Raw genomic sequence first — 26122 nt, 5'->3', positions numbered from 1 at the left:
ACACCATGTATTAATGAGACTTCTAGCTCAATCTAACCAAGTTGTTTTGCTGCCTCCCCAGCAGTGTCTGAGGCATGGCATACATTTATTCAAGTTTATAGCAAAGCAGCAATATCTTCCCCAAGATACAGGTTGATGTCCAAGCGCTTGCGTTAGCAGGGTAAAAATAAGCCTTTCTATTTAGTGGCACCTTAAAAACTAGCTTGGCAATTGTGAGAAAATGGTCAAAAGAGACTCAAGATGACTGGGGAAAAAAAAACAAAACTTGAGGAACTCAGAAAACCATGTGTACAGCAGAAATCATTTCCTAAAAATTTCCTAAAAAAGTGTTAAAGCAATAAAGAAAATACTACATGCAGCTCCACAGAACCAGGATTTTATCATACCAAATGCAAAAAAAACAATTATCTGACATTTAAGGAAAAAGAGAAAAACATTTTTACAGGAACTTAATGGTCTCATGACATGGAAATAGAAAAAATGATAAACTCTCATGAAAAAGAAAAAAAATCAACATGCAGTCAGTGGCCTGCATGGAAGATACTGACCTGTGTGTGCTCGCTGTGCACTCGTGCACGCTGTAGACAAATTGAGAGGAAAAACTCCTGTGGCTGTGATTTCCACTTTGAAATGTTCTGCTATGTTGAATGTCAGACTGCCTGCTTTGATTGATTATGTTGCCTTTTACTCGACTGTCCCAGAGCCCCATCACTACTCAGAGGGCGTGTATGGTAATACGAACGGCGAGGTGGTCTGAGACATCCAGGGAGAGTCGACTGGCTGGCTTGGCTCCCTTGTTTCTGCAGACACATGCCACTTTTAGCATAATAAAGGCTTTCATCTGCTTCTTTTTTTTCTCCTGCCATCTCTCACTATCTACCCCGCAGACAGACACATGTTGATACAAGGTCTACCTGCTGTGATCAGACATGGTGTCCCTCAAGACCTTCATCCACTGCTCTTGGGAACGCACAGAGGGAGTCTCTGAACTTTCCTGCAACCATTCTCAAGCTGCGGAATCTTTGATGAGCCAGTTGTGGCCTGCTCACCTCTTTCCTGGAGTCAACCTCAGGAGGCTCCGTTGCCCTAATAGTTACACAGCAGGTTACCGTCGAAGGGCAAGGCTCTGCTTTGTATTTCGCTTCCTGAGGAGAATTTGTTTGAGGTTGGATAGCTACTCAGGGTGATATCATAAAATCCAAAGTATTTCTTTTTATTTCTCAGTATCTGTCAGGTTCAGCGAGCACCAAACATGATATTTAATAGCAAATGTAAATAATAACAGCTACGCTCAGTCTAGAATCTGCATCAATTGCTGCCATTGATTGTTCTAAAGACCATGAATAATTCCACATGATTCGGTAGTCGTGTTATTGTTGGTTCAATAATTTACAGATAGTAGCAGCAAAGGAATATGAGCGAATGCACAATGGTGAGCTGCGCCACGGGTATCTAATTATAGGCCCAAGGCAGACGGTTAAGGGTACTTATAGTCACAACAACGCAGCTGAGAAAATTATCATGTGCTGAATGAACTGGTTCCCTTTGCTGGGGCAACATTTTGATTAGTAGCAGAAATATTGTAAATCCTTATTTTAGTGTGCCTTGCCTCTGGGTATCCTCCAGGCTCATTATTTTATTGAATTATTAGCACATCAGTGAAAAATGTGCGACGGTCAAAACAAATCTTCTTGAGGTATATTAAAATGAATAAGCAGCCTTTACAGAATGCATATTCATGAGGGTAACAGCCCATTAGCAAGAATTATTAAAAACATATCCTGCTGAATCTGTGGTCTTTGATAATAACTGCTAAGTACTTTAATTCAAGAAAAACTTCCTTTAAGGCTTAAAGGTATAGTTTCTACATAAAAAAAGAAGAGGTTCAAAACAAACAACAACAAACAGCGGTCATGATTTAACTCCATTGTGTATGTATTGTGGTGTAAATATATGAGAAACCTTCCCAAATGTATCTGAACTTCTTGGCACTGTGTCAAAGATAAGATGTTTTTTTTTTCTTCTGCCTCCTGCATGGCATGGTATGTACACGAACGTGAACAAGGAAATTGGCATGATAAATATTTTATGAGGAGGCAAATTGAATGCATTACCTTCAGTCGCGGATAGACCTCAAGGTTATGCACAACGTAAGATCGACTGTGACCGCGGCTTTTATTTGTTTACAACAAAATGCCACCGATCAATTTCAAGTGGGCATCTTATGAAAATATTTGTGGATATTCCTCTTGAACCCTCTGCTTTGGACATGCCGATAACAGATTGCTCCATCAATAACGCACGAGACCTGCACATGTAGCCGAGTACATGCATAGAGGCTACAAAGGAAAGCCATCATCAGTGGAGTTTGATACTGTGATTCACCATAGCAACAAGACAGCAAAGAGCAGAGCCTTCATTTTCATGTACCGTAGGTAGAAATCTTTGACAGTGCACATTTATCTTGAAAAGACACTGCGGCGCTGAAAGAGGCCCGAGTTGGAATGGAGAAAAGACTCAATAAGTTAGCACTATTACGTTTTATTCAGTGTACAGTCTGGCCATTCATCATTTAGCAGACTTAAATTTCCTTAATAGATGATAAAGAGGTGGAAGCTGACTGTATCATAAATATTCAAATATTAGACTTATTCAGCAGTTAACAAGGAGAAAAACAGCATCTGGGGTTGAAAATTATGTATGAATAATGGGTAAAAAAAAAAAAGAATCAATATCTATGTTTCAGGAGATATTGCACCACACTAACTCATGTCTATAGGTATATTATTAATGCTGCAAGTGCCCAATTTGAACACTCAAATATGTACATTATTATTAATGTGTCAGAATGACTCCTATAATAAAGCAATGCCAAAAACTTTGCATATTTTTAAAATTTTATGATTTTCTGGAAATAATCCACAAAGATTAGACAACAGGTTTCATGTCAGGATGACCTTCACACCAAAACAAATTTCCGTCTTTATCCTCATACCAATGACTGATTTATCATGAAAGCAATAATGTACATAATGATAATCTTGGGTTAAAAAACAAACAAAATAAAACTTCAATTGAGATTCTGATTGTTTTCTCCAAATGTAAACAACTCCACAGATTAATGAGCCTAGATATGTGCATTAATAAGGTTATATGAATAAGGAAATGAACCAGCATGTCAGATAGCTCCCTCTACCCAGCAGGAGGGAAACCGAGGGAGACAGTCGGAGTCTCCTGAAGAAAACTTTCCACTGAGCAACGTTCTTTCTGAGCAACACTGGAGTGCTAGCATCGTCAGACAAATGGAGTGATTGCAATTTGTCATATAAGGAGGTATGAAGAAACAAGAGTCTTGACAAAAAAAAAAAAAGACATCAAGACATACAGGAGAGTTTTCTCTCATGCAGCTGTACTATTCTATTCAGAATTAACTGTAGCCATTAAACGACAAGTACAATTCAATTTTACAATTTATTTTTTCAGAATGCCTCCCCCTAAATTCTAATTCACATAATTTCTCAAAAATGGATTTACCCAAAGTCAGCTGGAAATGGCTGAAGTACCCAAAACCTTAGACTTGAATAAACCAATAAGAAACAGGGTTGGATGGATAGAATGTTGGCAAAAAAAAAAAAAAAAGTTTTTTTGGCATGCATTTACATTTCAAAGATATAAACATTTTGTCTGTGATGACATAAAGTGAAAGATCCGTATTACAATTATATCCCACTTTGGATTTTTCTGAGGTAAGTCAGAGATTTTTATTGCCTTTTTTAACATCTTGACAGAATATGACCACATATAGTCACCAGAATGTTAAGTATATGTTACCTCGTAACTTAATCAGTTCAAGTCAAGCATAAAGCTGTATAAGGAAGTTTCTAAGGCATTTTAAGTATTTCATGAAATGGTTTTGTATGGTTCTTATTGTCAGAAATATTGAAACATTTCTTTATCACACCCAAACGTTAAAATTCACTCTTTCTGAATTTTCAAGAATTGAAGGCTTTGTGTTTAGTAAATGGATTTCCATTGCTTCAGTAGTCCCCATTGTAAATTACATTGTTAATCTACCAATCTGACACACACACACACAGACACACACACACACACCCAATGGTGACCAATACAAGGCACATAGACATACCCTTTTGAGTGATTAGGGTTTAGTAGAGAATTGCACTTTGACAGTGGAAATGTGGAATTGAACCTCCAGCCTTGTGGTTGACAGATGACTTGTTCTATGAACTGAGCAACAGTCAACCAAGTCTACAACGGTATCTTACTGGACCTGAATTGAACAAAGTGTTGTATCAGCACGTCCTCACATATTTATGCATACGCTTATTGGGGATGTATTCTTGGTCCGTACCACTGTGTGTCTGTGAAACGGATTAAAACCTTGAAGGTATGTGAGATTAGATGACTCATTCAAAGTGGATGAGGCAGTTGGACCAAAACCATTTTCTTAGTTCCCACTTATGAGTAGCTTTCATGGTAAATTTGAAATTTGTGTTGAACGTTTTGGTTGACTCACATAAGCATTACATGCATATAATCAAAAGGCTGGAGCGTAATAAATAGCGACTGCTTTGCCTCTGTTATTTTAGCATCAAGTGCGGCTCCTTGTCTTCGGTGCGAGGAGAGAACGAAACACTGGGCAGACAGAAGAGGATCCTTGTCCTGAAGGACATCACTGGCTCTAGAGGATAAATTTGCTGTACTTGATTGTATTTGTTCGGTCATGATGGTTGTCAGCATAAAGTAGCGTAATTGTGTTCTTAAGAGTTCTAATTGAATTAAAGAACCTTTTTGATCTTAGGTGGAAAGATGGTCGGCCATATTGGACTCTGTCATGATGAATAATTTACCATGGAAAGGTGACTTTTTTATTGGTGGAAATGAACCTTCAAGTTTTACGTTCCCAGTGGGAGTTCATTTACATATATTCATTCTGCTGACAATAAAAGCAAATCCTTAGATTATTCCCCTTAACCCAGGTCTTTCCTTTCTTTTTAACCAATTCTTCTGAATAATTACATCAACGCTGTCTAGAAAGTGTTGACCCTTTTACAATGCAGATATATTTATTCTATTATTAATGTTTTTATTGCCTGAGGCAGCTGTGTAAGGTCCCGGAGGGATGCTTCTCTCTATTTTGCCTGATGGAGACTGTTCAGTCCGTCATTTCATGTTGTAGAGATCCAATCTAATTCAAACCTACTTTAGCATCAGCCTGTCTCTATCTTGCAGAACCATCCTCCAGAGAGGAATGTAATGGCTTAGGTCAGGCTCTATCTAAGCACGCATACAAAGTGCGCATACAAAGCAACCTCAGCACATAATGTCTCATATTTGTCTGGCAATTATGTCTTCAGGGATGAAAAAAAATGTCAGTGTACAATGGCCATGTTTTTAAGGAAGGGGGGGAAAAAAAACCATGCCTGCTTCAATTTCCAAAAGTGTAGCAACAGTCTCAATGGAAATCAAATGGTAGCTGCATTTTATTGAAATGGAGTGTTTAGAAATGTGTCAATGTTATGTGGCAGGGTACCAAAATGATATGTAGCATGGAACCATAAAAACCTACAGCTCTGAAATAGGCTAAAGGTTCCTACACTGCGCTCAGGCTCTGGTATTTACGCCTTGCACTTCCTCATTGCTTTATTGTGGCAATGTGTTTTTCAGTAGCCTGTCAAAATAGTGCTATGATAAACTTCTGGTTACCAAAAAGCAGGTGCTAACATCAATTCAATTCACATTTCATGGGGTCTGCGAGATCAAAAATAAATTACTGTGCAAATGTAATAGTTCAGACCTGCTCCAGTATATCTGTGGAATTCGAAATGCTGCCCTCACATCAAGACAAGCGTTTCTCTCCGTGATTCAGTTCTGCTTCATGCGCTGACACACCGGCAGCCCTGCAACAGGTTCACATGAGCAGCAGACAGGTCCATTATTCCAAAACAATTGCGACGATGATGCCCACCAACAACACCTTCAAAAAGTCAGCTGGGTAAACAACACCTATTACAGCATGTGTTGTTATGTTGGTGAGTGAACTGCTGCTCACATTAAAAAAAAAAAAAAAAAAAATCAGTTTCTTTTCTTAATGCAGCCTCTGAAATCTTCATACTGTAAGAAATCCCAATTAAATGCAATTCGTTATTCTGGACAGAAAAGTGATATTTGCTGTCTGTAAAATGTCTGTAAAAACCGCAGGAAGTGGCAAGATAGAATTGTGTCTGTATTTGTTACAAAAGCAAAAAAGCTTGTGTGCATGCTTTGTTATAAAAGAATATTGTTAAATACTGCCAAAACTGGTGAACTGTTTCAGTATATGGCCAAGCACCGGATCTTTCTGCATTTCATTCTCTTCATGCTGTTTGAAGGAGAGGGTGATGGAAAAGATCAGTTGGTCGCAAGTGGCTATCTTACAAGTTCCTTCATCAGTTTGTTGTAAATTTGTGACTTTTACACTATGATGGCAGGAAAAAATACATTCCTGTCTCAGTGTATGCTTCCTCCATCAGTTGACCAATGTGCTTTATTTACTAGGAGAATCTACTGACACCTCTTGCCCCTCCCATACAACCAAACCATCAACAGAATTACTTCACTTTACCTTGAGATGCCAGCACAACAGCTCCTCATTACCTTTTTGCAGTTTCACCAAAGTCCTCAAATTATGGAAACCCAGGGAGCAGTTTATAATGATTAAACAACACATTATTCCTCTGATTTCTGCCACCCTTGGTAATTTCACTATAAAAGAATCAAACAGCTCTTTCGTCCTGTTTGGCAGTCATATCTCAAACCTGCTGACGAGCTGGAGGGAACACAGAGTATCAAACAATAGAAACAACGTTATTTATGTGCTGTGATCTTGGCGCCAAACATTCAAGTTATCCAACTTCTCTTCTTCTTCTTTTTTCAATTTTCCAGTGTAAATCACATGTCACAGGCAGTATGAAATGCAGAACGGTGTATCCAATGGTATGTACCCTTAATCTATGTCAGTTTTCACTAACAATTGATAATAAGATACTTCTTGTGATCAAGGTCATTCTTAAGCATTGAAATGCGACTATATAGAGTGTGTATTATATAGAGTTTACAATTTTTGACAATACATCTTCAAGAATAGAGCATTTCATATTGTTTTGAGTGCGTTCATATCAGGGATTTTCAGTGTGGGATGATGACCTCCTCACTCGGCCTGATCATATTTCAGAAATATTAGGAGGTAGAGCCACATGAGCAAGTAATTATACCACAAGAATGTGTTTGTTCTCTTGGTATCTATAAAAACACCCGTGACAGACACACAATAGACAGAAAACACTGAAATATGATTATTTGTGGGGTGTACTTTGAACTAAGTATTGCCAGTCAGGGCTTGATCTTATTTAATCATCTGTTTTCCCTCCCAACAAATAAGGAATTGTAATAAACTACAATTATGAAATTGTTGTTCTTGCCGGCAGAAAAAGACACAAAATGAAAAGGCTGAAAGATATTTATAAAAAAACTTCGACAAATGACTTGTTTTCAAGAAACATCTGATTTCGTCCTGCTGTTTCTTCCAGCAGAGTCACTTATTATAACTTACATAGCGGGGGAGCAGAGGTCTGGTGAGAAAGCAGACTTGGAGGGAGGGATTGAGGGGAGCTGACAGTGCAGCCTGCGGCAAGGGGGGGATGTCAAGCTGGGTCAGCAGCTCCACTTGGGGATGCAAGACTGCTGAATGAAAAAGACAGTGAACTCCTGGTGCTCAAAGGGAGGAGGGCGATCCTCATTCAAGGCCTTGTTCCCAAACTGGAGAGTCCAAAAGGAGAGCCGCTGCCACTGGGATATGGACAGAGTGGCTTTGATTCATATTTACAGCTCGACTTGGCTATGGCTTCATTCTGACAGAGAGAAAGAGTTGCTGAATTAAGATATTTGTCTGGGGGACATGAATCGGGTCTGAACATCCCAAACAATTTGAGGCTCAGACTTTGACAGATACGGAGTCCGGACAAAGAGAATGGTTCAGACAGGATGAGCTTTTAGGGCATAGCAGTGTGAAGGAGTTAATGAGTAAATGAAGCAACTCTGCCACTTTTAATGGTTTGATTTCTATAATTTTGTTATGTTAAAGTATGGCTAAGTGAGGGTGAACTTCTGGAATCACTACAAGTCTTAGTTGTAATTGAAAACCTAATATGGCGATGTGTTAAAGCTATCAAAAAATTACTAGCTAAGCATACATTTTCACATCCTTTGCAAGCTCTTGTTAGTTAATCACCCTTGTGGATAATATCTAGGTATTTTTTTTAAACTCAGTTTGCAATTGTGTAGCTGTTAATTTTGGCCATTGCCATTTAAATGTCAACATGTTCAAAAGGCATTATATTGACTTCAGAGCAGCATTCACTTTTTTCTTATACCTTCTCACATCAAGTCGGGATTTGCAAAGGAATGTGAAACTTATTAACGTCATACAATGTTATTTTCAGTAAAGTGTCTGATCATCTGCACCATTTTTAATTCTGCACCTGGTAAATCCATTTTTTCATCAGTATAGTTTGTGTAACCAGCTAGAGATGCTGTGCATTTAAATGAAAAAGCCCCTATCACACTAGACACCTGCTTGGGCACTTTTGACATTTTTTGTGTGAAGCAGCTGATGCAGCAGCATTAGCTGTAGCCACACATGAGCTATTGGAAGTAGTTGTGTTCACTCTCCTTTCCCTCTGTCTCTGTTCTTGCCTGTGGCAGCTGGATATGGCCTCTGTTGATAATTAATCAAGACAAGTTCTGGCATGGGCGCAGGAGTCTGTTCTGTTCGGGGCGCAGTGTGTAGTGACCCATCGGCTAATAAGGTCCCTCGAGGTGAGACTGCATCAGAGCATTAGAGGCCTGAAATCTGAAATCTCGCACTCTCCTCCACCTTCCCTTGGGAGGAAATGCCTACAAAGACTTGCATGCTTATGGTTTCATGGAAATAATTTATTCATACTGTCTAATCTCTCCGTCAGTCTCCTCTCCTGACTTGCTGTCTGTCCCTCTGTGCCGTGGTATCAGACAAAGTGTCACATAGGAGCGAGGGACGAATTTGAGAGGAGGTTGGATTGTTCTAAGAAGAGCAGAGTTTTATTGAGTAGCACCATAACAGTTGCAATTGATATTAAAAAAGAAAAAAGTGGAGCATCACACTCTCAACAATATTCTGTCTGAAACATAATTAAAGCCAAAAGGCATTGATTTTTTGAGGATTTACAACTTTCATTCAGTTGAGACTTGGAAACAAAAAAAAAATAATAAATTGAGAATATTGACATTTTTGTTTTTTGGCCTGGGATACTACTGTAACAATGCAACTGTAGGTTTTTCAGATTCTATAAGAACTACAGTAATGTGAGTGGCAACGTGAACGATAAGATGTTTCCTGTTTGGAGTTTGCATGCTCTCCCTGTGCCTTTGAGTGTTTCCTTGTTCATATGCGAGAAGAAACTGGAGTTCTTGCAGAAAACCCTCAGACAGCACATACCTCCACAGTTCCAGACAGTTGTCTTCCACATGGTATATACTCTTACATGTCTGGATCATATCATGGATCTCAATACTTTTGCATGAATTAAGTAAGTATAATACACTTTGGCTATGTGCTGAGACAGAAGAGATTGAAATTTGGAGGGAAATCCAATGTGCCTATTAAGTTTGATGAATAATTCATTCATACCTAACCCAAATTAAAATACTTCTTTCATTGCAAGTTATCTGTTAATCTGCCAGGTTTTATCAAAATCCACTGGCAAGTTTTTGAGTAATCCTGTTAACTGACAAACAAACCAACAAACAAAATAAACAATCAGCAGTGAGGTATTTGCCTCTTGGCAGAAGAAAACGTGCGATTGTGGTTACTTGGTTACTTCAAAAACAGCCTTATTACTGAACGTGGGTCTGGAACTGTGTGTATCTCTGTGGTTGCTCTGTGGATGGGCGTTCAGTCCAGAGTCGTATTTACCTGGTTTCCACTGTCAGCTGAACCACTCTGTGACCAAAAGTTGGATAAAATGGTAGAAAGGATTGATGAAGGATGAAGTTTAGGTAACATGCATGACTGTTTGGCACCACTTTTGTCATATTTGCAGTATGTGAGTAAGTGTTGTCTCAATGAGATAAAGATTCCAGGGGAAATATGGAATTTACATACAGTATATATGTAAATATTTCCTACTGACCCGGTCTCAATGTTTCTGAGACACAGCAATGGAATCGAAATCAAAATGACCACAGATTTTTGTCTTGAACAGTCTTCATTTATCCAGAAAGATTTAGTCCTTCATCGCTCCATTCTATGTATGTTCACATTTTACAAAATGTTCGAACCGTCTTTCACAACCGAAACTGGACAATCTTCTGTCTTTATGTAAATTGCACAAAAGCCAACCTGTGTGATTACTGGTACAGATGGTAAGGTGCTTAACTTCAGAGTTTCTGATGACTGCTGACTTTTTTAAGTCCACAAGATAAAAAAAGTAGTGAGAACTGCTTGGCTTTTTAAAGTAGCACTTCAGTATTTTATGATCCTGTCTGCAATGTATTTCATCAGTCTTCCACCATCTGGGATAAAATACTGATCTTTTCTTCACTGCTTACCATGTCAGAAAAAATACCGTATGAAGATTTCTCGCACCGATATCCAGGCAAATCATCCACTTTTATGTTCGGCCGTGTGACGCTGCAATGCTAAAATAATGAATGTGGTTATATAAGCTTGCTTCAGAATTCCACATTGAATTCCACCCCTCGAATAGTTGGTGTTATGTCAAAGTAACTACTCCCAAGACGCATGTTTTCCATCTTTCTCTGCGTAACTGCCTAGTACCGAACAAAGGTAGTGAATTTTTCAGGGCTGAAAGAAATTGAAGGAGCTATTTTCTGTGTTGGTGACAGGTAACCAATGGATACTGTTCATGAATCTTGGTTCAGAGAAACTGTCCTTGTGTTTGTTCCTCTGAAATGCTGAGGTCCCAGAAGTGTCTTCAGAATGCAAACAGGCGGGATCATTTTGTGGCTAACCTTTTCATTATTTCAAAATGAAGCTGTAAATTATGTGAGTGCAAATTGTGCGTGTCAATGCGAGAAATAAAGTGGTGAATCAACGAGAGGTTGCAATGCAAGTATCATTTAGTGTATATGATGAAGGAAACTCTCCAGGAGCTTCCTGTGCTGGGTAAGGGTAATGTGACAATTTACATTCTGTTTTAATAAGTTCAAACCGGTAATACAAAACACAGAATCAAAGCCTTGCATATGAGATCAACCAATAACTCTAAACTGCCTGCAGATTGTTTGCGACTGCAGCATATTTTTGCTCAATGTTAGCTGGGATGGGCTCGAGCACAGCGATCCCCTTAGTTGTATAAAGATAATTGGATGAATGGGTCGATGGATGTGTTTATGGCCAATACGGCAGTGATCCATCACGGGGTAATCAAGCTGTTTTGGATTTAGCTTTGGAGATCTGTCATGTTATCCATCTTCACTGCCTCAGGTGTTTTGTCGGTGAGATTACATCTGATGCTTGCGGATAAAAAGTCATTATTTGTGTCAGATACTTTGTCAATGATCAAACTATCAGACAAGAATGAAACACTGACCGATAGTCCAACATCGCTGCTGCTAGAATGACGAGTATCTGACACGCTGGCCAGATGACCATGCGAGTCAATTACTCGCTAATGATCAGTCAAGTCGTGCCCTTGGCCTGAGAAATCTGAGCCGTTGTGTCTGGGCTACATAGATCCCCTAGGAATTTCTAGTTTGATTTCTACAGAGGGGATGTAAACATGCACGCTCACATAGGTGGCTTGTCGTGTCGCCATAACTTTGCATTATTCTCCCCGCTTTGCAGGGACAAGCAACGGTGAAGAGATAGAGTTGTTGCGCTTCTTTTGCTTAAATATTCTTTACCCCCGTGCGACTGGCTCTTTGATGTGTGAGAAGCAGCTGTTTACCCAGCCAGTAGTACAAGACCACAAACCCCAGCACGGCATTCACTGACACACCAAGACTTTGATTTTCTTTTTGCTCCCTTTCTTCCCTGTCACATGGTTGACTCTGTCACAGCTAATTTGAATCCTAAAATAGGTCTTTGAAGATGTGAACAGGAAAGCTCCAACCTGTAAATCTGGTGAACTGTCATACATGGTATTGATTAATACTAAAAGGTGCAAGGGAGGTTCGATTTCTCTTGATCTACACATAAAATGTAAAAAAAAAAAAAAATTGTTAATGCAATTTCGTCATTCAAGATTCAAGTTGTTTCATTTAACTGAGTGACAGATATTACCAAATTTTCGTGACCTTCTAATGATAGACAATGTTAGGCATGGCAGTGGGATAGGATAGAGTATCCACTGCACAGATTACACTGTGCCGTGCCAAGTTAAGACGGGGGGATGAACCACAGACAGAAATCTTAGCATATGTTGGCTGGCTTGTGGGCACAAGGGAACAGCAAACTCTCGCCTTTATCCTGGGAGAGGCGGGAAGGAGAAGTCACCTTGATTAAATTAGTTGTATATGAAAATGGGGTTATGCCTATTGGGAGTACGTGACAAGGGCTTATAAACCTCGCCTTTCACAACCCTGCGAGAATGACTTTTTAATTTCCTTCTTTTTTTGTCGCAAGTTATATTTCTCCTGCTGTCTTTTGTCCCTAAAGGCCTTTGTGTGTCAGGATCAATGCAGAATTCTCATTTGGTTACTGTCCCTTCCATTCATTCACATTGTAAGATTCTATTAGCATCTTCCCAAACAGAGTCTCCCTGGGTTTTGTTCTTTTTTTTTTTTTGTTCCATTTTCATCTTTCTCTCTCCCTTTTCTTTGCTTTTTGTCCTTTGCTGTTGTACGACATTTCATCAGTCCATTGTAACAATAGCAATAAAATGATGTATTTTCCAGATTCGAATTTGAAATAGATTAGTTCATCCTCATCAGGTGTCATGTTCCTGCACCAAAGCCAAAGTGATTTCTTCATACCTCAAGCAAATGGAAATTATTACAGATGGCAAATCCTTAAGTGTGACTAAATTACACTTCGGCACTGTAGCAGATGAAATGTAGCTATTGATAACAGAGGAGCGGCTTTTGTAATGTCATCTCTGCTCAAGCTCCTGATTTGTACTGTCACATCCCAGCTGTAGCATAGATTTTTCAATTAGTTTTTAGAGCTTGTTTGCAAAAGGAGTTGTTTTAAATCACCTGAGTGTATACACACATGCTCCATATCTAGAAATGTGTTGGCACAGCTGATATGGCCTCCTGTACAGGAGTAAGGCCTCCATTCCAATAATGCTTTACTCAGTATAATTCTCCTTTTGAAAGTAATAGATGGAGTTTCACTACCTTTCTGAAGGGTTGCCATATGAAATAAACAAAAACAGATAAACAGTCTAAAACATTTTTAAAAAAAATCATCATGGTTTCAATATTTCCGAAATGTGATAAACATGTGCTTCGCCCCTTATTTCTTTTCCTGCTGATAGCTTTCATACAGTTTACTGATCCATTCATCTATATACTTTTCTACTTACTTGAGCATAGACAAAAAGGAGCAACAGACAAGATCTTCATCCTTGACCTTCAGCAGAGGCTGAGCAGGATGCTTATACTTTGAGTACCCAAACTATCTGAAACTCTGGAGATTTTTTTTGAGTTGCTCAACAAAGTTCTTTAGATATTTTGTTTATTTTGGAGAGTCAGGTACTTCAGAATGTAAAGACAAGATTTTCAAGGTGCTCAGATCTCTGTCGACATTCTTTCATTACTCAAAGTCTTTGACTATTGGTGAGAGCAGGCAGTCTGATTTATGTATCACCTTCATCTTCACCATCATAATCTGGTTCAAGCAGTCACAGTCCTGCTTTCTCCCTTGTTTCAGCTTCCTAAAGTAGCTGCAGGCAACAAAATTAACTTGGCCAGGACCAGGGCCGTACAGCGAGAGAATTGGTTCTGCCATATTTTGTCCAGCAGTCGTCTCTGTATCATCTACTTTCATCAGTTCCTGGATCTGTTAATCCTTCAGTGCCATCACAATGTCACTGAAAGCCAGAACCAGGAAATGAGACAACATGCCAGGATGTTGTTTGGGAAGAGCTGTTGATAATGTGGTCAGTTGTCTGTATCTGTTGCAGGCTGAAAAAAAAAATCAGGGTGTCTTTATGAGCTCTTATAGTGCAAAATCTAGCCTATCATGCCATATAGTAATGTATTATTAGGTAAAAAATAAGCTTATTGGGGAAATATAATGGCTTCAAATAATATTTTCAACTTGTGATATCAGGTTTCAAACATTTGCAATTTGCTGAACAAAAAATTGCACCTACTGCGCCATTGTCGCAACTCTCTCACTGGGCAGCTCTGGCCAGGACCAGTCCAAAAGTAATGTGGAGGTGTAATGTGAGCCCACGAACCATGCTGTGTGTGACGGGGATTCCACATCCGACGAGCACCAGGAGATGGAAATACCTTGTGGCTCCACTTCAGTTACTTTGTATCGAAGTGCCTTCTTATAGCAAGTACAAAAGGATCCTGCTGTTTTTAATGTGCTTCCTAAATGATCTTTAATGGCTTTGCAGCAGTGCTCAGTTTTCAGCAGCCCCAACACTTGTTTCACTGTACTTTTTTCAACATAATAAGAGCAGCACTTGACAAGGAGTTCTGCTTTTAGCATCGAAAGCCTTGCCCGCGATTATAATTCGCTTGGCATGCACTCATGTACAGCCCCTCTTCACACCTTGATGCTAATGGTCATAAGTAGTTTCTTAAGCTCCACCTGTGAAAACCAGCATCTGGCCACAGCCTCTGAGTTCTGATGCCAAGTTCCACTTGGTGAGTTGTTTGTCTTCACTCCCCTTGTTATCCTATCTGCACAGCTTGACATATGTTTGACAAAACTGAACTCTAAATGCCAAATGTGGCCGCGTTCTCATTATTCATAACTGCTCTCAAACAAAAATATACACACAAAGTTCTAAAGCACCTGTGTATTTTGAATAGGAGACTTTCAATTTATCCTTCTTTTTTTTTTTCCTGAATTTTTTCCTAAGTGCATGCCAGATGCAGAGATGGTCCTAGTATTATGCTAACCACCGCCAAACACAGACGGAAAAGTAATGGGTGTAGCAGGGCACTCTTGTTGACCTGCTTTGACTTTAATTCGCTAAGAACGAATTTGCTGTTACTGGGCTTTTGCCTTCTAAACCTGAACATCCCAATTAGAGCGCAAACCTGTGAAGGTCACTCTCATATGATAATTCTAGTTCACATATCACAGCAAGGGAAACACAGAGGTTATCCTGCCACTCGTAGCTGATCACATACATGCAAATTTAAAGTGTATTTATGGAGATTGGAGGAGTCTGTTGACCTCGCTATAACAAGAGTTACTCGCAGCTTGAGATCAGTGTGTGCACAGAATATTCTGCTTGCCTCTGAGTTTCACCATGTTAGAGACTGAAAGTGCAACTTATTGAAAACCTAAATCTAAAAGGAAACCACCCTATCCAGCCCTTATGAATGATTACTTCCCGCAGTATAAAAGGCTGCCATTTCAACCTCGCCTGACAAATGTAAAAGGGACTTTGAGACCAAACTTCCTCGACCATTACTTCCACGGAATTCAAAAGCTGCTACCCAAAGAAACTGTACAATTTCACTTGACCTCTAAACTACAAAAGAAAACAAAGAGGAGGTTTCTAAGTTAACTCGGATGTTACTTTATATAACATCAGATCTCAATATGCTATAGTGGCAAGCAAGATTTACAGTATGAACAGCTCCACACATGCACACACGGGCAAACAGATCTGATGCACACACCTACAGTAGGTCTTGAACTCCACGTTTATTGAATTTAAATTACTCTTGATTTAACACTTTCAATCACTTGCAATCAGTCAGACAATCACTGTGTGTTTCTACAACTCTTTTCTGTCCAGGTGGTACAAGTCAAGTGTTGCATGAAGACTGACAGAGTGAGAAAACTGGAGAAAAAGAGAAATGTGAAAAAAAATCTATTTTTTGGTGTATAATGATTAATAGAATTGAGAAAAAGAAAAAAAAAATATTCCAAAAGAAACAAAACATAATGTGGCAACGGGAAGGGAAATTGTGTAGTGGTGTACAGTGTTGACTATTGAACTGATGCTGTACACCACGGGGCCTGACAACGCCACCCTGGGAGTTACACCCAGGGAAATATGTGCATCATAAGGTGCCCCTTACGGCACCCAGGTCCGGAACTAAGGCAGCAGGAGACGTGGTTCCGTTCAGAAAATAATCTTTTTATTAAATACCTCAAATCACACACATACCCTAAAATTGGAGGGAAAGACAGGGAAGCCCAACAGAGGCTGGCTTACCGTTAGGGGCACAGTGTAGGAGGGGAGAAGAGAGTCTCGAAGGGATCACCCCAGACACACGTGAACACTTTCACACCAAAATAAAGATGAACACACTCAAACGATGGGGTGTACACACGTCACACAGGAAGGAGACCACCACCCGGGAACACCTGCACCACCACCGCCACGCTCAGCCTCTGGAGGGGAGGAAAGAGAAGGGAATAGTTAAAAGGGGGAGGGTTTCCTAACAACCAAACAATAATCAAAAAGAATCAGTAATCAAAAATCAATCTAACACAGGTGGTGGGCAGTCCCAACACAACAAGTAAAATAAATAAATGCAATGACTGAACTGCCCCCACCTGAAATTAACAAACAAAACTTATTTCCTTTTAACAAAACAGAAAGGGGAGAGGATACCCCCTTACAACAAGGGAGAACTTAACTAAAAAGAAAACAGACAAAAGAGAACCAACAGAAATATGCCATCACGAGGAAAATCAAATAAACAAAAGAAAGCAAACCAAAGCAAGAAAAGAACCCAACGGTAACTGTGATGGCACCACCAGAAACAAACAAATCAGACAAACATAATATAATCAAGACCCCCGAAATAAGGAAGGGGGAAATTAATAACCCTTAATCATTCACACCCTAAAAATAACATGGTGCAGCGCATCGCCCGACAATTGCGTTTGTGGTGCTCAGCAGTGACAGCCTCGCTGCCGGCTGCATGCAGTTTGCAGACCAGGACCACTGGAGGGGACCGTGCAGCAGTTCAGCTGAGAGCACCAAATCCGCAGTCACAATTATCTTCGCCGTGCACCGTCACCACGAAGGCAGTCTTGCAGCAGAAAAGCAGCGGCAGAGCCCTAGCATGTGGAATGGAGATCTGGTTAATAAAGTTGGTGTTAAGGAAGGCCATGAGGGCTGTGTTGCCAACATACCACGCCAACAGCATCCGTCTGTCCACCCGACAGAGAGGGGGGGGGGGGGGGGGGGGCGCGGCGTCACGGGAGTAATCACCTACACGCGCCCACACACGCACAAAACAGCTGATTACTGCTGCCGTTGCTAACTAGCAACATAGCTGCGCACCAAGAGGGGGGAAAAAGATCGCACTCACCGCAGTTTAGTGGTAGCTCAGCCTGGCAGCTGTTCACTCTAAGCAAATCGAAGCTGAGCAGAACGCCGATCGCTCTAAGGCGAGCAGAAACACAGAACCGGAAGAGAGGGGCCGAAGGGGCGGGACATGCTCTCAATTCCAACACAGCACCTGGAGCGCAGATACAGTGTGCCTTTATAGCCAGCTCCCCCTGCTGGGATTGGCTAATTACTGCAGGCCACCCAGAAACCTCCTCCTGCTACAGTCCACCCCCACTTCAGAAATCGTCGCCCCGACGATGAACCTTTTAATTCCCACACCATCACCTAATCCCATGGCCTAAAGACAGTGATCACCGTACTAGAGGCCAAGTCAGAGGGGTCCGCAGCCCCTTGGACGGGCTCCTGGACTGATCGTGGTAAACGATGGACGTTGGGGTGTCGACCAGCAGTTGACCGTGCGGTCCGTCGTATTGTTGTTCCACTGGGGACCTCGAGGGTGACGGAAGGCACAGCCAGCAAAACGGGCGGCCCGTTACCGGGTACAGTAGGATCAGATTCTGGTGGTGTGGACAGCGACTGGGGAGTCGTGTGGGGCGCTGCGGCTGTTGGAGCCGGAGCTGCTCGGGAGGCCTCCTGTCCCAGCAGAAACAAATCCTCGTCACCTGATAGTTCATCTTCTGACTGAGGCAGGTCATTAGGCGGTGAACAAGGAGTTTGGGCACTACCAGTAGGGGCAGTAGTAACCACTGCCTTTAACAGTGCGCGATTGACCTGTCTGGCTTTGGTGTGGTCGTCAACAGGCGCAATGGTGTATACCGACCCTCCGCCGGTCGGTGCTCTCACCACTCTGTAAACCACAGGGCCCCAGAGATCTTGGATTTTCTGACGGCCTCGCACACTAAAATCCCGCAACCGCACCAACTGGCCTTCCATCAGCGGTGCATCTTGAACATGTCGGTCATAGTTTTTCTTCCTGCGTTCAGCCGCGACCCTCAACCTTTCTCGGGCCCCTTCAAAGGCCACCTGTAACCGAGCCTGGTGCTCCTGAACCCACTCATGAATGTCGCCGCCAACAGGATCTGGGACTCTACCCAACAGGAAGTCCACTGGGAGTCTAGGTTCTTGCCCAAACATCAAATAGAATGGGGACTCCCCCGTGGCCTGGTGGGGAGTGGTGTTGTAGGAGTACAAGACCTGTGGCAAGCAGGAGTGCCAATCTCGTTTACGGGACACTGGCAAGGTTCGCAGTAGGTTGTGGAGGGTGCGATTGAAGCGCTCACACTGGCCATTACCAGCTGGATGGTAAGGAGTGGTACGGGATTTCTGGATGCCATAGAGGTTACAGAGCTGTTGAATAAGGGAGCTCTCGAAGTTACGGCCCTGGTCTGAATGTATACGGGCAGGGACCCCGAACTTAAAGAACCACTCTGAAACCAAAACCTGAGCCACCGTAGCGGCTCTCTGATCCCGAGTAGGTACAGCAAGCGTGTATTTGCTGAAAACATCGGTCATAATGAGCACATTTTCCAGGCCATTATGACTCGGCTCCAGGACAGTGTAATCCATGGCCAAAATCTCATTAGGGCGAGATGCCAGCAAATGCCCCATAAAGGCCCGAGCTGCTGGTTGGTTGTCTTTGGCAACCTGGCACCTTTCACAAGCCTGACACCACTGGGCCACATCAGAGGACATGCCTGGCCAGTAACACCGCTGCCGCAGTAGCCCCAAAGTTCTCTCTACCCCCTGGTGATCATGGCCCTGATGAACCTGCGTAAGCACCTCTTCCTTTAAAGCAACAGGTAGCAACAACTGCAGCATCATCTCGGCCCCATCGGGCCGGAAGACCTTCCGGTACAGGATCCCATCACTCTCGACCAACCGGTCCCATTGACGGATCAACGCCAAAGCGGGAGGAGATAGTTGTCTCCGCTCCTGCACCTCAGGTCGCCGCTTCCGTCTCCAGAACCCCAGGATCTCCTGCAAAACCGGATCTGCTTCCTGTAGGGCCTGAAGATCAGAGGGTGTGTGATGTGGCAGGGCAACTACAGCAGCCTGCGTGACTCCCGTCGGTGCATGCCCCAAAGCCTGCTGCAGCGGCTCAGGGAGTGGTGTGCCAGGAACCATGGCCTCCAGGGCTGATGGCTCCGGCAGATGCTGGCGAGATAGAGCGTCTGCATTCTTGTTGCTCCTCCCAGAGCGATACCTTATTTCAAAGTCGAAGGATGCTAACTGGGCAGCCCAACGCTGCTCTGTAGCACCTAGCTTAGCTGAAGACAAGTGACTGAGGGGATTATTGTCAGTGTATACGATACACTTGTGGCCCAGCAGGTACTCCCTAAACTTCTCTGTCATGGCCCACTTAAGGGCCAAAAACTCTAGCTTCATGGAGCTATAGTTGGACATGTTGCGCTCTGTGGGCTTTAAACCTCGGCTAGCATAAGCTATCGGTCTAACCTTCCCATCCTGCTCTTGTGAAAGCACAGCGCCGAGGCCCCCAAAGCTTGCATCCACTTCCAGGATGAAGGGCAAGGAGAAGTCTGCATATGCCAGCACTGGTGCCTGGATCAGCTTCGCCTTCAGTGCCTCGAAGCTTTGGTGGCACTCCTCTGACCACCTCTCGAAAAGGGCCTGGTCAGTTGGCTTAGACTTCTTGCCTCCCAGCTCGGCCACCAGCCTGTGAAGGGGGGCTGCCAACTTGGCAAAACCTTCCACAAAGCGTCGGTAATAACTGGCAAAGCCGAGAAATGACCGCAGCTCGGAGATGTTACATGGAGGCTGCCAGTTGGCCACTACTTCCACCTTCCTGGGGTCTGTGGAAACGCCTTTATCACAAACCACATGGCCCAGGTACAGCACTTCCCGCTGAAAGAATGCACACTTGTTAAGCTTAGCTTTGAGGCCTTGCTGCTGCAACCGCCTCAGCACCAACTCCATCCTCTCTAGATGTTGATCAACAGTGGAGGAGAAGACAACAATGTCATCCAAATAGAGCAGCAACGACTGACATTGTTGGTCACCAAACAGTCGCTGCATCAGACGCTGAAATGTGCTGGGGGCATTGCAAAGCCCGAAGGGCATGCGATTCCACTCAAACAGGCCAAAAGGGGTACAAAAAGCTGTTTTGGGACGGTCGGCCTCTGAAACCGGGACCTGATTATACCCGCTGGCCAGATCAAGAGTAGAAAACCAGCGGGCACCAGTCAGGGCATCCAAAGATTCCTCGATGCGTGGAAGGGGGAACGCATCCTTCCTGGTCTTACTGTTAAGTTGTCTATAATCGACACACATTCGCAGGCTGCCATCCTTCTTCTTCACGAGTACAATCGGGGAACCATAAGGGCTATTGCTCTCCCTGATCACCTGAGCATCGAGCAGCTGGTTTATATGCTCCTTCACCACCTCGTACTCAGACGGTGGTATGCGCCGGTAACGCTGCCTGACAGGAATATCATCCAGTAAGGGGATGTCGTGAGTTATCAGGTCAGTGCAGCCGAGGTCCCCATCATGGGCAGAAAAGACAGACTCGTACCTCTGTAGGAGAGACCTCACCTTGCCTTGCTCATCCACGGCTAAGCCAGACAGGTCGATGGCCGCTATCTGCTCCTGCACTGTGGGGGAGATTACCTGGGAGGCCACCGTGGCTACACTGGATGGAACCTCTGTGATTCCCACAGGTAGGCTGACCACTCGAACTTCATGTAAAGTGCCAACAACTGTACGCGGGTAAAGCAGGACAGCCGAGGAGCCCACGTTTACAATGGGAACGTAGGCTGTGCCTCTTACCACTCGGACCAAGGACGGCGAGGCAAGTAGTCCGGCTGGGAGGCCAGACTCAAGGGGTTCAAACAATGCGCTAGACCCCGAGTGCTGTTCTGCACATGTGCCCACCACAATCTTCATTGTACCACCAGGAATACGACAAGCCTTCCTGCCTCTGACCTTCACCCTGCCCGTGACATCCCTAGGGGCCTGCCCACTGGCCTTATGGCACTTTTGCAGTGCCCGCATGACCGGTTCTGGTGCCTCAGCTACCGAGGGCAAATCAAAAAACTCCAGCCCATGCTGGCTAAACAGCTCTCGGTAGCATCTGCGAATGATGTTCATCCCCAAGACACCAGGGGGCTGAGAGGCCCCACTTACAGGAGGGTCCTTCACCACTAACACCCCACATCGTGGCATTACCTTCCCACAGAGCTTGACATCGAGCTCCAGGTAGCCGATGTAGGGGATAGCCAATCCATTGGCAGCTCTGAGCTGCAGCCAATGGCAAGACTGAAGCCTCTCCCAACCCCAGGGCTCAAAATGCTGAAGGAAGAAGCTTTCAGTGACTGTAGACACCATGGACCCAGTATCCAAAAGGCAAGGAACACTAACATCTCCCATGCTCACCTCTACCTGTGGACAAGCCGACATGAGCTTCAAAGCCTCCCCTACCCCACTGAAAACGACCCCTGAGCCAGTGGCTACTCCCCCCGAATTGTGGCTCTGCAATTCGGCGGGTGCTAGTTTTCCGGGTCCTGAGCAGAGCGGGATTGCCGGCTGGACGGCAGAGGTGCAGGAGAAGAGGACTGGGCGCGAGGGACACGCACACCATCACACTCACTCGCATAGTGGCCTGGCTGCTGACAGCGTCTACAGATAATGGGGCCACGACGAGGTGGAGGGCGACGCTGAGTGGGGTTCTGCAAGGCAGAGATACTTTGAGTAAGGTTATTCAACTGCTCTTGCTGCAGTCTCAACATCTCTCTCACTTCCTGGAGCTCTGAGACTGGGGGTGGAGTAGCTACCCTCGGGGGGTCGCCACTCACCCCATACCGAAGCCCCAAAGCTGAAGGCACACTGTGACTGCGGCCCCTAACCCCTCCGGGCAAACCCTCACGTTCCCACCGAATCGCCTCACTCCTTACCTCGAGCAAATTAGCAGTAGGTTGCCGACGCACAAACTGTTTTAATTTGCGGCGGAGGGCACCATCCAATACGGACTCGACAAACTGGTCACGCAACATAGCCTCTGCATTCGGCATCTCACTAGGTGCACGCGCTTTCACCGACGCCATAAGACTCATCAGTGCGAGGGAAAACGCGTGGAGTGTCTCTCCTTCTTGCTGCCGCCGGGAGAAAAATGCCTCCTGCAGAGCTACGTAAGACTCCGAACAACCGTACAGTTCCTGTAGAACCGCAAATATCTTATCTGGGTCATCCCTCTCTGCGCTAGGACGATATTTGATTTCTTCCCTTGCCTCCCCTTCGAGGTGGTCGAACACAAAGAATGCCTGGTCGGATGTGGACAAATGGCGCGCCCTCATGCAGGCCTGAACCTCCTCAATCCACTCGTTCAACCCCATCCCTGACTTCCCTCTAAACATGGGGCATTTCCGGTCACGAGGGACAAAAACCAGCCTCTCAGTCATGGATATACTGGAAGTGGAAGGAGCAGAAGTAGTAGGCAAGGCAGTGCTTGGACCAGGCCTTGCTGCAGCCTGTTCCTGTCGCAGCCTCTCATTATCTGCTTTTAACTGCAGAACTAACTCCTTCAGCTCCTTTAGTTCCTCCTCCATAACTACACCCTAACAATATAAGGGCAGGCCAATAACCAGAATGGGACGGGAGAAGAGGGGAAACAATTTTCCTCAGAACTCACCAACCACGGGAACCCTGCCGCTGCTTTGCCTTTGAAAGAAACAAAAGAACAATTAACTCAAAAATTCAAAACCAGCAACAAATGGTTGCCTCGAACTAATAAAACAAAACAAAATGAAAAAGAGAACTCAACCGAAAAAAAAAGAAAATAAATGAAGGGAACACACGTCTCTGCTTACCAATAGTGGTCCTGCCGACAACGCCAGATTGTGGCAACGGGAAGGGAAATTGTGTAGTGGTGTACAGTGTTGACTATTGAACTGATGCTGTACACCACGGGGCCTGACAACGCCACCCTGGGAGTTACACCCAGGGAAATATGTGCATCATAAGGTGCCCCTTACGGCACCCAGGTCCGGAACTAAGGCAGCAGGAGACGTGGTTCCGTTCAGAAAATAATCTTTTTATTAAATACCTCAAATCACACACATACCCTAAAATTGGAGGGAAAGACAGGGAAGCCCAACAGAGGCTGGCTTACCGTTAGGGGCACAGTGTAGGAGGGGAGAAGAGAGTCTCGAAGGGATCACCCCAGACACACGTGAACACTTTCACACCAAAATAAAGATGAACACACTCAAACGATGGGGTGTACACACGTCACACAGGAAGGAGACCACCACCCGGGAACACCTGCACCACCACCGCCACGCTCAGCCTCTGGAGGGGAGGAAAGAGAAGGGAATAGTTAAAAGGGGGAGGGTTTCCTAACAACCAAACAATAATCAAAAAGAATCAGTAATCAAAAATCAATCTAACACAGGTGGTGGGCAGTCCCAACACAACAAGTAAAATAAATAAATGCAATGACTGTGAACTGCCCCCACCTGAAATTAACAAACAAAACTTATTTCCTTTTAACAAAACAGAAAGGGGAGAGGATACCCCCTTACAACAAGGGAGAACTTAACTAAAAAGAAAACAGACAAAAGAGAACCAACAGAAATATGCCATCACGAGGAAAATCAAATAAACAAAAGAAAGCAAACCAAAGCAAGAAAAGAACCCAACGGTAACTGTGATGGCACCACCAGAAACAAACAAATCAGACAAACATAATATAATCAAGACCCCCGAAATAAGGAAGGGGGAAATTAATAACCCTTAATCATTCACACCCTAAAAATAACATGGTGCAGCGCATCGCCCGACAATTGCGTTTGTGGTGCTCAGCAGTGACAGCCTCGCTGCCGGCTGCATGCAGTTTGCAGACCAGGACCACTGGAGGGGACCGTGCAGCAGTTCAGCTGAGAGCACCAAATCCGCAGTCACAATTATCTTCGCCGTGCACCGTCACCACGAAGGCAGTCTTGCAGCAGAAAAGCAGCGGCAGAGCTCTAGCATGTGGAATGGAGATCTGGTTAATAAAGTTGGTGTTAAGGAAGGCCATGAGGGCTGTGTTGCCAACATACCACGCCAACAGCATCCGTCTGTCCACCCGACAGAGAGGGGGGGGGGGGGGGGGGGGGGGGGGCGCGGCGTCACGGGAGTAATCACCTACACGCGCCCACACACGCACAAAACAGCTGATTACTGCTGCCGTTGCTAACTAGCAACATAGCTGCGCACCAAGAGGGGGGAAAAAGATCGCACTCACCGCAGTTTAGTGGTAGCTCAGCCTGGCAGCTGTTCACTCTAAGCAAATCGAAGCTGAGCAGAACGCCGATCGCTCTAAGGCGAGCAGAAACACAGAACCGGAAGAGAGGGGCCGAAGGGGCGGGACATGCTCTCAATTCCAACACAGCACCTGGAGCGCAGATACAGTGTGCCTTTATAGCCAGCTCCCCCTGCTGGGATTGGCTAATTACTGCAGGCCACCCAGAAACCTCCTCCTGCTACAATAAGTTATTCAAGAGCTTTTGATGAATTACTTACATTTATTAACCACATTGAGAATAAGTTCCATGTCATGTGAGAAAGGTCCTCAGGTTGATGTATTTTTATAAGAACAGCAAACAAAGTGACATCAGTTTAAGGCCTGGGTTGGGTTGGTCAATGCAACAGTCACTTTCCTTTATTTCAAGGGAACAGCATACCCCCAAATCACCTGATGCAGGAAAGTGAACGCTCAACAAGGGCAAATCAGTAACTTTTTTGCTGTTGACCATATTGTCGCAGGAAAGAGTGACGTGTGATTCAACGAGGGCTCAGAAGGGGATTCCACAGTTCTCTGGTTGACTTTGTTTGGTTATACTGTCCACTGCATGCAGAAAGGAAGAGACAATCAGTCATGTCAAACAGAACATGATTGAGAACTTAATTATTTTGTTGACGATGATGAAGATGAGACTTTTTTAATTGAGTAATGTAATAACACATAAACTCACCTGTTTGTAGCTGGTCTGATTCGACAAAAAAAAAAAAAAAAAAAGATTTCTTTCAGGCTTTTTAAAGAAACATTCTTGTGATTTCATCACACACATTTCCACAATGCTTTAATAGCCTTGTTTCATCACAGTAGTCTGCTGTGGCTTATTTGACTGAAAGGTATGGAAAAAGCACAGTGGGTTGGTCTCAGATAAAGTTTTATTTTCTCCTCTAGTCCTCTGGGAGGATGTGGAGGTGTTCTTTTCGTTGCAGTGCATTGTGTAGCTGTGTATGGTACAATGCTTTCTTCCCCCCTCTCTTGCACATTTGTCAGGCAAGCAGAAATACTTGCTTCCAGTAGGTGTAACTGCGCAGGAATTTACACCCAGAAAAAAAAAATAAGGCACCCACCTCTCTGGCCTGTCTGTGCTGGAGATTTTTCTGCTGAGTACTGGCACTCTGGGACAAACTATGAAATGAGAAATTCCAGTTTCCCTTGCATTCACAAAACGTGTTCCAGGGGGTGGTGAAACAATATCTCAGGTTGAGACTTTGACTCGATGCCAAATCACCTGATTCTCATTGTCCACAACACCACAGCACCTAATATATCTTCATGCTCCACTAACACATAAACTTTCACGGATTTGACAAGACTTGGAGGGCAG

At 43.8% G+C, this 26122-nt stretch overlaps 1 protein-coding gene across 1 annotated transcript; it reads right to left on the bottom strand.

Moving 5' to 3' along the window:
* Positions 1-16537: 16537 nt before the first annotated feature.
* LOC115383427 (uncharacterized) lies at positions 16538-23065 on the bottom strand. Its single transcript, XM_030085606.1, has 3 exons — positions 22537-23065; positions 17862-22075; positions 16538-16597 (listed from the first exon to the last, which is right to left on the bottom strand). Exons 1-3 carry the CDS (start codon positions 23063-23065, stop codon positions 16538-16540), a joined length of 4803 nt encoding a protein of 1600 aa, XP_029941466.1.
* Positions 23066-26122: the final 3057 nt, after the last annotated feature.

The sequence above is a fragment of the Salarias fasciatus genome (genome assembly GCF_902148845.1).
Source record: "Salarias fasciatus chromosome 7 unlocalized genomic scaffold, fSalaFa1.1 super_scaffold_4, whole genome shotgun sequence".
Taxonomy (NCBI): Eukaryota; Metazoa; Chordata; class Actinopteri; order Blenniiformes; family Blenniidae; genus Salarias; species Salarias fasciatus.
This window is presented reverse-complemented; position numbering and strand designations above follow the sequence as displayed.

Coding starts and splice junctions, on each gene's coding strand:
- LOC115383427 (XM_030085606.1), bottom strand. CDS start 23,065: ATGGAGGAGGAACTAAAGGAGCTGAAGGAGTTAGTTCTGCAGTTAAAA. Junction 22,076..22,536: donor GGTGAAAGCGCGTGCACCTA/GTGAGATGCCGA, acceptor CCTCGCGCCCAG/TCCTCTTCTCCTGCACCTCT. Junction 16,598..17,861: donor CTGACTTGGCCTCTAGTACG/GTGATCACTGTC, acceptor CCTCCCCTCCAG/AGGCTGAGCGTGGCGGTGGT.